The sequence below is a fragment of the Panthera onca genome, chromosome B4 (genome assembly GCF_046562875.1).
Source record: "Panthera onca isolate mPanOnc1 chromosome B4, mPanOnc1 haplotype 2, whole genome shotgun sequence".
In the NCBI taxonomy this organism is placed as follows: Eukaryota; Metazoa; Chordata; class Mammalia; order Carnivora; family Felidae; genus Panthera; species Panthera onca.
In genome coordinates this window covers 130,501,501-130,514,243 of record NC_138345.1, presented here as the reverse complement: position 1 = coordinate 130,514,243, position 12,743 = coordinate 130,501,501, and the positions used below count along the sequence as shown (strand labels likewise).

The window sequence follows — 12,743 nt, the reverse complement described above, 5'->3', positions numbered from 1 at the left end:
ACAGCTCCAGGTCCGGGGTGGGGGGGTGGAGGATGTTAAAGCATTCCAGCCCCTAGCCTCTCAGGCTTCCCACAGGCCCGGCCAGACACAGTGTTGGGGGCCCTGCTGAGATAGACATTTGTGGGTCCCACCCCGGTCTTAGAATGGGGATGGGGGCGGGCTGGACGGTCTGTTCTTTTAACAAGCCTCCTGGGGACGGTTCTGCAAAGCAGGACACAAAATGTGAGGTCAGTTCGGCTAGCCAGGTGCCCCAAGGGGAGTGGTGAGGGCCCCCCCTGGCCTGAGTGGAGGGGCGGGGGGGAGCCTCGCCTGGCCCCAGGCAAGGCCTCTGCCTAGGGGCCCCCTGTTTTGCAAGGATTTGCAGGGATGCCGGGGCAGGGGAGCAAGGTGGAGACTTAGCAGGGCTTGGCCAGGGTGGGGCAGGGTGGGGTGGGAGGCCCTGCTGGGCAGGAAAGAGAAGCCCAGGGTCCTGCAGGCGGGCGGGCTCAGAGCAGGTGCCTGGGTGTTTATATTTTCTGAGACTGGCAACAGAAGGGTGACAGCAATGGCGAGGTGTGGAGGGGACCAAGAGAAGTCACAGCAGGATGCAGAGGGGGCACCCTGGGGGTTAGGACGCAGCAGAGGCTGTGAAGCAAAGGGCCATGGGAACGGTAGGGTGAGGCTGGGAAGTGGGGGGGGGGGGGGCTGCTATCCTGATTTCAGCAACCCCCTGCCCCCTCAGCATCCCTAGCTGGAGGCAGGAAGAGACCTGCCTGGCTCCAGGGGCTGGGCCTTGCGAGTCACCTGGTCCAACCCTTTACCTTACAGATGAGGAAACTGAGGCCCAGAGAGGGGCAGGCACGTGCCAACGTTCTCCCAGCAAGGCAGAGCTGGTGACCTTGCCGTTGGGCCACTGGGCGGAGGATGCAGCCGTGACCTCCCTCCCCCACTCCCCATACACACAGAAGAGTGACCACAGGGCAGGGCCCGTTAAGAAAAAGCCCCGTTACCTTTGAGTCATTTATCCGACCTTGAGGTTAGCCCCATCCCCAAAAGCGGCCCAGAGGAAGAGAGGGAGGCAGCCCCGTGGCTGTTTCTTCAGGTTTTATTACATGGTGGGGTTGGGCACAGCCTGGGAGATCATCAACGCAGGAGGGGCCCCTTGCTCAGCCCCTGCTGCCCCCAGACTCTCCCCAGGGCAAAGGGAGGAGCGGCCCCCTTTCCCTTCTCACTGGTTCCTGCCGGCTGCACTGCCCCTGCCTGCACTGCCCCTGCGGAGCCCCTGCCCGCCCCCTCCTGGCGGGGGTGGGGGGCCCTCGGCACCCAGCAGGGCACAGGGTGGTGGGAGCAGCCAGGGAGGAGGCTGAGTCCCCCTCCCCCTTCCTTCGACAGGGCCGACCCCCACCCCCTTCGTTCCACCAATACCTGAATCTCCATGTGGGGCTGAGCAGATCCTTCCCCCTCTGAGGGAAGGGCGAAGGGAGGGCCACCCTCTGCCTGGTGCTTTGTACACTCCCCGAGGGCTTTCTGGGACCCTGCTCCTCTTTGTCAACCTCACAACAACCCTGTGAGGTAGGTGGCGGTGGGGAGAGAGAACCCACTGGACAGATGGGGAAACTAAGGCTCAGGGAGGAGATGTGACTGGGTCAGGAGGGAGGGTCTCATTCATGCAGCTGGGGGACCCGGGGGAGGGACCATGGCGGCGTGGGAAACACAGCTGGACAGCGCCACACTTTGGCCACAGGCCAGTGGCTCTGCCCAGGGGTCCCAGGGCCCACCTCAGGCCTTGAGAGGCTCCAGCAGGCCCCCACCCGGCCCCCAGAGGCAGGGGTAGATCACAGCCCCGCAGGTGTAGACAGAAGTGGCAGGGGGGAGAGTGCTTCCTCCGCCTGGAGCCGGGGCCCCACCCCGTGGTACAAAAATAAAGGATTTCAGATCGGAACCCCAAGTCCCTGGAGGTGATCTGGGGCCTCACATCCGGGTGCCTCTGGCTTGTAACAGCTAGAAAATAAGAGGGGGAAGGGGCAGGGGGACGGGTGGGGGGGTGGTCAGAACACCAGGAGAGGAATGACAGGGTGGGGCCAGTGAGGAGGGGTGAGGCGAGGCCAGGGGAGGGCAGAGAGGAGATTGAAATGGAGGGAGGGGAGGGGAAGAGAGGGAGAGAGAAAGAGGTAGGTGAGTTACAGGGTCCCTTCTCAGAAGAGGGGGGGTGGGGGCTGAGGCCCAGAGAAGGTGAATTCAGAGCCGAGGAGGGGGAGTAGGAAGGGGACCCAGCTCGCCCATCCGGGAGCCCCACGCCCCATCCTGGGCTGGGTGGTGGCTGCCGTGGAAGCCAGAGCCTTGGTGACTCTGGCTGGGGAAGGTGGGGCGGTCAAGGTCAGGTCCCTGCCGGCTCAGGCAAAAGGTGACAGACAGCAGCTGCCTATCCCCATTTTAGAGGCAACTGTGGCCGAGACAGGGACAGTGACTTGCCCAAGGTCACAGAGCAGGCGGCTATGACTGAGCGGGGGCTTGGAGGCACCCGGCCAGGGCTTTTTCCGCGACGCCCTGATCCCCAGCCAGCTCTGGCTGACTCCTCGTAGGCCAAAGGAGCCCCGGTGCGGCCGGCTGTCCTTCCCACCCCGGAAGAGACGGGGAACCCAGTGCCGCGAGGCTGTGATGCAGGGGCTCCTGGATGGGCAGGGGCGAGGCCAAGGCGTCTGGCTGCCCTCCCCCCTCCCTCCTTCCCAGCCCGGCTCTGGGGCTGAGGGACAGATGACAAAGAGGCCCCGCCCCCTAAGGCTCTTCTCTCCGCGCCTCACACCCAAGGCCAAAACAGGTGAGGGGAGAAAGTCGGCTGAAAAGTCCGGCTCAGGTCCGGGGACAGGAGACGCGCCCCCTCCTGGCTGCCGCCCGCCCTCCAGCTCCGCCAAGCTACAAACCAGGGATGGCGGCTCTGGGGGGGCGGGCGAGGGGCCCCGAGGAGGAGAAGCCCTCGCTGCAAGCGCAGCCTCAGCCCTGAGGGGTGCAGACGGGGACCTGCAAGGAGGAAACGTGAGGCGGCGGCGGCGGCGGCGGCGAGGACGGGAGGCGCTGGGCGGGGCGGCCCGGCCTCAGGGGTGCCCGGCGGGGCTGGCGGGCGCCAAGGAGACGCGGCCACGACCCTCGTCCCCAGGCCGGGAGGCGGCAGGCGCCAGAGGGGGCGCGGGAGGCGGCAGGCGGGAGGCTCTGGGATGCGGGGGGGCCGGGGCGCCTGGGTGGAGGGCGCGGGAGGCGGGGGCCGGGGCGGCCCGGGGATGGAGGCGTGAGCAGGCAGAGAGGAAACCCGGACAGGGGCAGAGAGGGAAGAGGCAGGGTGCAGATGAGATCCAGGAGGAGGAAGAGGTGGATGAAGATGAGGCGGGGCCTCCCGCGGGAAGCGGAGGAGGCGGCGGTGGCGGGAGGGAGAAAAGGTTAGCGGGCTCCTGGGAGGACTGGGCTGTAAAGAGAAAGCGAGAGAAGGGATGGTTATGCAGGCGAGGCGCCGGGCGCGCGGCTGAGCTGACCCTGGTGGCCCGTCCCCGCCCGCAGGCCCCGGCCCCCCGGTTCGGCGGCTGGCTCCAGCGGGGCAGTGGGCGGGAGGCTCTGGCTTTTATGCGCAATCATTCTCCTCGGGGGGCGGCTGCACCTTTCTCCTGTGTACCTGCCTCCACCTGCACCTGTTCCACCTCCTGCCGCCGCTCGTCCTCCAGCTGCTCCTCCGTGCTCTGTGGACCAGCCGGCGGACCCAGGGAAGAAAGAGTGGAGAACTAACGAGGGGCCAGGGCCGGCAGGCGGCTGTCCCCGTGGGCCCCCTCTCGGGGCGGGCGAGATGCGGGGGCGGGGGGGGGGCGGGACCTTAAGGAGGGAGAAGCTGGGGTGTCTTGTCCCGTCCCCTGGGGGCTCTGGAAGGGCCTGGAGGAAGGGCACGGGATGGGGCCCCCGCTGGGGGATGCTCACGGAGCAGTCCGGCCGCTACTACGGGGCGCAAGGCCGGGTGAGGGCTGGAAGAGGAACGGGTGGGTGCGCGGCCGGGGGAGCCTGGGAAGGCCTCACTTCGGGAGGGCTGACCCAGAGTAGACACGAGGCCAGGGAAGGCCCGGGGATGCCATCGACAGGTTCCGACGCCCCAAGCTCCCAGGCTTTGGCGCAGAGAGGCAGGAGCAGCGGGCTTGCTCTGCACCCTCGCAAGGCAGTGCCAGCCACTGACCCTGATGGTGGTGGGGTGGGCAGGGGGAGTCGCAGGACGGGGAGGCAGACAGACAGACAGGAAGCTCGGGTTCGTAAGTCTCCGACGCACTGGGACAGACCCCCCCTTCACCCCCAGAGGGAACGGTCTCCCTCTTTCCCCGGCCTGGCTTGCTGCCCTGCCCCATTGGCCCCACCAAAGGCCCTCGAGGCTTCTGACCGGCTCTGGGTTCGAGGCGGCAGGACCTGTGCTCAGCCCCCTTCCCCACAGCCGGCTTTGCTGCCTCAGAGGCCAGGGCAGGAACCCGTGGCTGGGCCCCCCCCCGGGGTTGCTGACCTCTCCCCTGCAGAGCACCTGAGGAAGGGGCCCGGGGAAGGGGCAGGATGCACAGATTTGGCTTCCCTGCCCCGGCCCTGGCCAGCTGGGAACATTTACCCACCTCTGGGAAATAAACTGGCCATTTTGGATCCCAGAAGCCCTAAGCGTGGCGGCACCAGAGAGGACATAGTCTACCCTCACTTCTCAGAGAACACACCGGAGGGCCGGGGCTTGTCCAAGGTCACGCAGGGCGCGGCACACCGTGCCCAAACCCCTAGTTCGGTACGCCCTGTGGCCGCCGTGCGAACGGCATCCAGGCCCCCTCTGGCCGTGCCCTTGGGACGATCCTAGCTCCTTTCTCCCCCCGCCTGGGCCTGGGTAACCGGCGTGAGCAGACGGGACCGTGGGTGGCATGGGATGGATGGCATTGGCTGTGACCAGGTGGTTGGTTATGTGTGTGCGGCAGGAGGGAGAGAGAAGCAGGGATGGCTGGGTGGAGGGCAGGGAGAGGATGGAGGAAAAGGGGGGCGGGGAAGCTGAGGCGGTGGGGGGGCTCACCTTGGTTTTGCGGCTGGACTCAGAGCTCAGCCCGTGCGGGGAGGTGTAGAGCTCCTTGGACACCACGCACAGGAACTCAGCCTGGTCCTCGTTGCCATAGTTGTAGGAGGAACCGATGTTCACCAGCTGGGGGGCGGAGCGTGGGGACAAAGAGGACAGGTTGGGAGGCCGGGTTAAAGGCAGCTGCACAGCCACCCGCCCTGGCTCGGCGGGGCCGGGCCTGACCCCTGGAGGACGCCGCCTTCTCTCTGCGGTTCCCCACCGCTCACCCCAGCCCCAGATCTAGAGGCTGCTGCCTAAAAGCAGGCGGAGGCCACGATGGGCGGATCATCGTCCACCTCCGTCCCAGGCGTGGCTGAAGCCGCCCCAGAACCAAGCTGTAGGGTAGGGTTGGCATGGTGGGGCCCCACAGACTATTCTGTTCATTCTCAGAAGCAGAGGTGGAACAGGCTGTCCCCTCCTTAGGCCGGAGGGCAAACGATCGGTGCCCCCTGAGCTGCCTGCTCAGCCTCTGGGAGCCCATGCGATTGCCAGAGGTTCCCGGGGGCTCCACGGAGCCCCACCTTTGTCCCGGGGTCCTTGGAAGAACCACAACCACGAGGCCCTGCGCATGACATTCGGCCCCCCAGGACCCTCGCCCAACAGGCAGAGTGAAAATCAGCCCCTCTGGCAAACGGGGCTTGAAGAGACAGTAACCTGCAGGAAGTCCCCCAGCCAGGAAGAGTGGAACAGGGGTTAGACCCCGGGATCCTGAGTCCTCGCCGGAGTCTTGGAGACTGACATGCTGATAATCTGTGTGATCCTGCCTGGCTCCGGTGTCTGGAGTTCTACTCTAGGCCAGGGACTTCTTTTTTTTCTTTTTCAATATTTATATTTGAGAGAGAGAGAGAGACAGAGTGCAAGCAGGGGAGGGGCAGAGAGAGAGAGAGGGAGGCATGGAATCTGGAAGCAGGCTCCAGGCTCCGAGCTGTCCGCACAGAGCCCGACGCGGGGCTCGAACTCACGAACCGCGAGATCGTGACCTGAGCCGAAGTCGGTCGCTCAACCGACTGAGCCCCCCAGGCGCCCCTGTCCACGGCGCTTCTAATCTTCCCAACAGTCTTGCAAAGGGAGCACGACTGGCCCACGCCACAGGATGGGAAACTGAGGCCCAGAGGGGAGATGTGACTCGCTCAGGGTCACATGGCCTGCAAGTGGCAGATCCGGGCCTCTGGCTCCTGGACGGAGCTATTCCTCCGTACCGCCCGGCCATCCGGGGAGCCCTGGCCTTCTCCCTTCTTCAACCTCCACGTCCCAGGCGCCGTGGGCAGGTGCGGCTACAGAGCCAGCCAAACCCTCTTCCTTCTCGAAGGACAAATGTGACGTGGGGTTAACTTGCTGGCTCTGTTCCTCTGGAAACCTGAGCCGCGTGACGTGAGCTGCGTGGCCTGGATGGCACCACTCACGACAAGTTGCTCCTGACTGCATCGGTCCCTGTGAGTCCTCGTGGGAAGTCACCGCTTGGGCTTCCCGGGCGTGGCAAGGCTGTGACCCGGCAGGTCCCGGGCAGGGACCCGGAAGCTGCGCCTGTGGCCTTGTCACGAGAGGCGTCGACCCCAGGTGGGGTCCGCTCACCTACGGGGGGGATCGCGTCCCCTTGCTCCTGAGCTGTCGCCTGGGGGCCAGAGACCCGCCCGTGCCCCTGCGGAGACCACGCCCCGGGGGCTGGGAGAACCCCCACCGAAGCCGCCCGGGTCTTCTGTCTCTCTCCTTCTGGTCACTCCGCGGCCGAGCGTGGCCTTTCCTACTCTTGTTCAGCGTGATGGCTGGGGGCCGTGCCGGGGAACCCCAGCCTGGGGCTTCCCCGTGACGCCGGGTGGTTCCAGGGGTGGCCCCGTGGCCCCCACCCACCTGCTCGAAGCGCCAGCCGTCTGACATGGTGGAGACCATCTGCGTCAACTCCTCCTCCTGGCACTGCAGCACGCGGTACACGTGCTTGGGGGGGACCTGCAGGCAGAGAGGTGACCTGGAGGGCAGCCGGGGGAGGGGCGAGCACCTGTCACCCCCGCAGCTTCTTCTCCCCCCACCCACCGCACACCCCTAAGGAGACAAGGAGGGGCAGGTGCAAGGTGGGGAGGCGGCAGCCACGTCCTGAGGACCCCCCCGTGCGCCCAGCCCTCGACACGCACGGTCTCACTTCATCCTTCCCCGCACGCCACGAGCTACGGGATCTTCACAGAGGCTCTGACTTGCCCAAGGTCACGGAGCCGAAGCGTGGCAGAGCGGGAGCACAGGTGGTACGAGGGGGAAGAGAGGCCACAGAGCTCACCCCCTTCAATCTCCGGGGGCCACCCGTCCGCCTGCCCCCACCCACGTCTCCTCCAGGGTGGCCAGAGGGGCCCCCCCAGCCCTGCCTCCAGACCAGGCCCAGGGCGCTCAGAAGCATAAGCCCCAGCGCCTCGCGCTCTGCCCCCAGGGGTCTGCCTGATGTCACGAAATGGACAATTTACTAATCCTGCATTGCCCCCACAAGGCCCCCTGTGCCTCCACACTGACCCCGTTTTGCCGTGGGGAAGGGAAGAGGGGGCAGGTCTCAGTGGGGGGCCCACTCATACCGCAAACAGAGGCGAGTCAGGGACAGAACCCAGCGTCCTTCTCCCCGTCTGGGGCTTTGCTGGGCAGTCTGGGAGCTGGACAAGCCCCTCGCGTCACAGGCCGGCTGGGCCTCCCCACGTCTCCCGACCCTCCTCCCGCCTCCCCCAGCTCTGGCTCTCCCGCCACAGCCTGCTCTGGCTCCCTGCTGCCTTGCTGCTCCTGACCTGTGTGACGGGATAGTCCTTCTCCTCCATCCGGTCTTTGATGATGCGGATCAGCGGGCCAATGTTGTAGAACTCGGCTTCCTCTAGGACCCCTGGCACAGACAGAGAGGCCCCCGGGTCACTCGGGCTGCCCCCGTGCCCTCCTCTCCCCGTGTCCCTTCTGCCCCACACCCACCCACACCCGCCAGCACCCCCATCTGGGGGCTGCTTCAGGGCTGGCAAGAGGCAGCAGACTCACTGGGGCCGGAACCTAGAACATCACAACAAGAAGGACCTCGGCTGACCCCCCATCACACAGTCCCATCGATGAAGCCCGTGCTAAGTGCCAGCTACCGTGCTAAGCATGTTACGTTCTCTACTGCAGTTAATTCTTAGCGCTAGAAGTAGGTACTGTCATTGCCCCCACCGAACGATGGGGGAAACCGAGGCCCGGAAAGAGAAGCAGCTGCCCAAGGCTCTACCGCCGGTAAGCGGCAGAGCTGGGATCCAAATTCAAGTTCCTCTGACTTCAGAACCCACTACAGATGCATCATCTTTGTACATGTCCGTCCCAACTACCAAATCCTTTACAAAGCCCCCTCAGGCACTCAGCAAGAGCCCTGGGGACACAGGGAAGCAGGCATTATTGTCCCCACACAGCTGAGGGAACTGAGAGTCTCACCGACAAGCGGAATGGCCCCAGGCCTTTGGAGTCTCCTGAGTGCCTACAGGGCAAGGATCCCTCTGGTTCTTTCCTTGACTGGCCTCCGGCCCCCCCCCCCCCCCCCCCACCAAGGACCGGGCCGTGTCTGATCTAGCCTCTGTCCCAGGTTGCCTACACAGCACCTAATACCAAGTAGGCGGCCCGCGAGTGTCGCTGCCTGAGTGCGCCTTGGGGAGCCCTGCCCATGACAGATGACGAACACGGCGTCAGTGACCCTTGGTGCCAGGTGCTGCGCTAAAGGACATACTTGTATTCCTTCCCTCCGCCCTCACAGCAGCTCAGGAAGGCGGGTGCTCTCGCCACCCCGCTCCACAGACGCGGGCATGGAGGCACAGAGAGATAAGTGACTTTCCGGGTGTCCCACAGCTAGAAAAATCTCGTCCCAGATCCTCCGGGGCCCTCGATGGGGGCCCCAGCCCTGTCTCAGGTGCCGGGAGTAGCAGAACCGGCAGAAACCCAGCACCTGTAAACAGATGTCGGCGGTGACGCAGTGTTTACGTCCCCTCCCCGCGGGCCCTGTTCCTGGGCCCCAGCCGTGCCCGGGTACCTGTGCTCCCCTGAGGGGCTGCCCGAAAGCCGAGGGGCTGGTGCCTACCGTGGGCTCCGAGTTTGAAACCCCAGCCCACTGGGGAGCTACGTGGCCTTTAGATCGCCATGTCCCACGGGGGTCAGCAGGGGAGACCGTTGGCCCTGCGTGAGGAAGGATGGGCTGTTCTAAACACCCACAGGGTACAAACACTGGGATTCAGGACACCTGCTGTCCCCAAACACGCTCTCCCCGATGTAGATCGCCGCCCCTAATTGATATAGACATGTGGAGGCTCAGAAAGGAGAAGTGACATGTCCAAGCTGGCCCGGCAGGGTCAGCTGACCCGGAGCCACGCCTTGTGCCCCGAGGAAGAGTTGACTTGGAGCTGTTTATAGTTCTTGCCCCCCCACCCCCGGCTGAGGCTTTGCCCAGAGGATATTGGCTCGGGCATGGCTTCCCCGCCATCTGCTGAAGCCGGACATGGGCATCTACAGGGCCTCAGCCCTAGGCCCCCGGAAGAACCAAACCCCTGCTGGGGAACTGGCTCCCCCTCCCCCACCTCCACCCACAACCAGCTGTGCCACAGAGGCTGCTGGATTTGCAGAAGAGTCACCTGCTCCACCCGCCTGCTGACTGTCAGCCCTTGCCAGGCATCTCAGATACCGGATCACCCGCAGAAAGAGAGCCCGTGCCTCCTCCGGTGCCTGTCTCCACCCTATTCACACCTGCCTTCCCAGGAGGTCAGGAGAAAGGGCATCCCTGCCCACAACACACACTGCCGGCCTCACTGTCTTCTGCCTTCTCCACCTCCGTCACCTCCCCAACAGCGCTCGGCCAAAGCTCAGGCTGGTCAGCTTGGTGCAGCCCCCAGGCTCAGTCCAGGCAGAGGCTTTGCGATTCAGTCTTGTCAGGGACAAGGAAGTGGGAAACATGGAAGGAATCAAATGTCCCCCCAGCCCTGACTGGGAGAAATGGCTTTGGACTTCCACGGAAGGCTCTGGCCGACTGCAGAGGGCAGGCCTAGGTAGGATGCAGTCCCCCCGGCCAGCCCCCTGGACCAACTCACCCTCCTCGGCCATGTCCTTGTCCAGCACCAGCTTGCCATGTCGGAGGAAGTTCAGGATGGGCCCAAAGTAGGTGGGGTCACGGTCAATGAGGTAGGCCCCAGTCTCATCCTAAGGAGATAAGGGGCACAGGCAGTGAGAGGAGAGGCCTCCCCCAACCCACCCGCTTACTTCAGGCCCAGCAATGGTTGGAGGGAGGGAGGGAGGGAGCGTTGAGTCTGCTCTTCCCTGGAATGAAGTGGCATGATGGGACAGAAAGGCTTTGCTGTCAGACCCACGTAGGTTCAAGTCCTGCCTCTGCCATTTCCTCACTATGTGACCTGGGGCCAGTGACTGGGCCTCTCTGAGCCTCACTCCGCTCCCCCATAACCAGGGGTCATGGTGAGCATCCGGTGAGTTCTGAGCAGCACCTGCCGCAGAGTAGGGCTCGGTGATTGTCCCTCTTAGAGGTTGTTCCCCTGAAGCCAGCCCTACACTATCTCCATCAGATCCCCAGTCATTCTGGGGATGTTGGATGTTTACAAGTTTCCAAAGGAGTCGCTATCTCATTGGACAGGCTCGGCCTGCAGGGAGGCAGGGCGGGCATCTGGACAACTCTACGGAGGGAAAGCAGGCACGTCAAAGGGTGAGGAGACTTGCCCAAGGTCACAGCATCAGAGGGTCAGGGAATGAGGGAGAGGGGGCCCTTCAGGTCACCTGCAGACCAGCCTCCTCTGGTTACAGACAGGAGGAGGCTGCTCCTGGAGCAGGGAGGGGTCCGACCCAAGGTCATGCAGGCAGTTTGCAGCAGAGCAGGGATGGGAGCCCAGAAATGGTGGCCGACAGGCCAGGGCTCCTCCCTGATGAAACCCAGCTCGGAAGGCACCCCAGGACTTCTCTACCCAGCGCGCAGCACTCCTAGGCCACCCACACCGCAAAGGGCCCTGGGGAAGCCACCGCAGCCAACTCCTTCCCCGGTGCGGGAGTCCCGTTTGGGTAGGAGGGAAGGCCCCAAAGGAGCGCGAGGGTCCCGATCCACCAGCCTCCTGGGGTGGGAGCCCAGGGCGGTGGTCCGAATGCCCTAAATGGCTGCGGCCCGGCGTTGTCCCGTTGCCACGACAATGGGCACATCCCGCGCTCTCCCTCCTCCCTTCCTCCGACCAGCTCTTCCTGCCTCGGGCCCTGGGGAAATCAAAGCAGCCGAGTTCCCGGCCAGGCCGGCCCGGATTCGGGCGGGCAGAGGACCCCGCCCGACGGCCGCCCCCCGCGCGGGCCTCACCCGGTCCGACTGCAGCTCTTCCCCCTGGCACAGGCGGCTGAGGAAGGACTTCTGCTCCCGGCACAGCGTCTGCCGGGTGGTCAGGAACACCGTGCCCCCCACGTTGAGCCGCACCCACTTGCCCCAGCCGCCCGGCGCGCGGCCGCCCGCCCCCGCCGGCGGCGCTGCCTCCCCGGCCTCCATCCTCCCCGCTCGCCCCGGCGTCTGCATCCTCCGGGCGCGGCGGCTGGGGGCGGGCAGGTACCGCGCGCCGGGCATGCCGGGAGCTGTAGTCCGCGCCCGGGGCGGGGCGGGGCGGGGCGAACGGGGCAGGGCGAGGCGAACGGGGCGGGGCGAGGCGGCCGGGGGGGCGGTCCGCGGGGCCCGCGCTCCCAATCCCACCGCCTGGGTGCTTCCTGGGCGGCCGGCAGACCCGGCCTCCAGAAGAAGCTCTTTGGCCAAATCACCGTGTTTGGGGAAGGTCAAGTTCGAGGTCAGTGGGGCAATAGTGAGTGCCACCCCAAATCGGTGCTCCTTCCTCCTGCGTGTTCTTCCGATAACTGTTTTCTCTTGCTCCAGTTTGGGTTATTAAACAATTGGTACCGGGAGAAACGTTTGCTCTCAGGATTCTGTAGCACTCACCTGTATCTGTTTTCCAAGATTCTTTCATTCTTTCATACTGCCCTTTGGGTTGGGGGGGGGGGTTGTTGAAGCGGGGGATGAAGGGGGGGAGGCTGGGTTCTTTGCCAACATAAATTGAGGACAGCATAGTTGGGCTTAAAGTCGACTGACCACCCACTACATTCCAGATGCTTTGTATGTCTGTATTTGGCCCTGAAGCTCTCAGCAGCCCTGTGAGGTTGGTATTACTGCACCCATTGTACGGATGAGGACACTGATGTGAAGTGACCCCTCTGACTCACACGGCTGGTGAGTGGCAGGCCAGCAAGGACCCAGGTGGGCTCCAGGTGCCTTTCTGCCACCAAGGCCCCTTTCCTGCTCCCCTGCCTTGGGCTGTCAGTGCTCCTTGGGAAAGGTTTCTAGGGAAGAGGGTGGAAGGGGCACTGGATCAAAGTCGAGAGAACTGGGTTTTCATCTTGGCTTTTGTGGGACGAGGTACTGGGCAAGGTCTCAGCTTTCCCATCTGTAATTTGGGAGGGAGAGAGGGACTGGTTGTGTGCGCCCCCTTCTAAGCCAGACAACTTGGAGTTGGGACTGTTGCCATCATGGGAACTGCAGGGTGGGGAGGGGAGGGGACTGCAGGGTGGTCCTCTGGGACCAGGGAGGGACAAGGGCTGAAGGGGAAGCTGTCCTTAACTTTCTCACCTTCTGGATGCTTGAGTCTTTTTTTTTTTTTTTTAATGTTTTTAA

At 64.5% G+C, this 12,743-nt stretch overlaps 1 protein-coding gene across 13 annotated transcripts; it reads right to left on the bottom strand.

The window, feature by feature from the left end:
• Nucleotides 1-1,080: 1,080 nt before the first annotated feature.
• Nucleotides 1,081-11,696, bottom strand: KCTD17 (potassium channel tetramerization domain containing 17). Of its 13 annotated transcripts, none has more exons than XM_060656415.3 (8): nt 11,394-11,695; nt 10,138-10,246; nt 7,840-7,931; nt 6,932-7,027; nt 5,042-5,167; nt 3,645-3,704; nt 2,901-3,436; nt 1,791-1,980 (listed from the first exon to the last, which is right to left on the bottom strand). In XM_060656415.3, exons 1-8 carry the CDS (start codon nt 11,649-11,651, stop codon nt 1,911-1,913), a joined length of 1,347 nt encoding a protein of 448 aa, XP_060512398.2. In that variant the 5' UTR covers nt 11,652-11,695; the 3' UTR covers nt 1,791-1,910. The 13 variants fall into 13 exon arrangements, 12 of the variants coding, with proteins under 12 accessions (XP_060512399.1, XP_060512401.1, XP_060512398.2 ...); XM_060656421.3 differs by having other exon boundaries at nt 2,901-2,997; nt 3,641-3,704; nt 11,394-11,672; XM_060656416.3 differs by lacking the exon at nt 2,901-3,436 and having other exon boundaries at nt 1,081-1,980; nt 3,626-3,704; nt 11,394-11,666.
• Nucleotides 11,697-12,743: the final 1,047 nt, after the last annotated feature.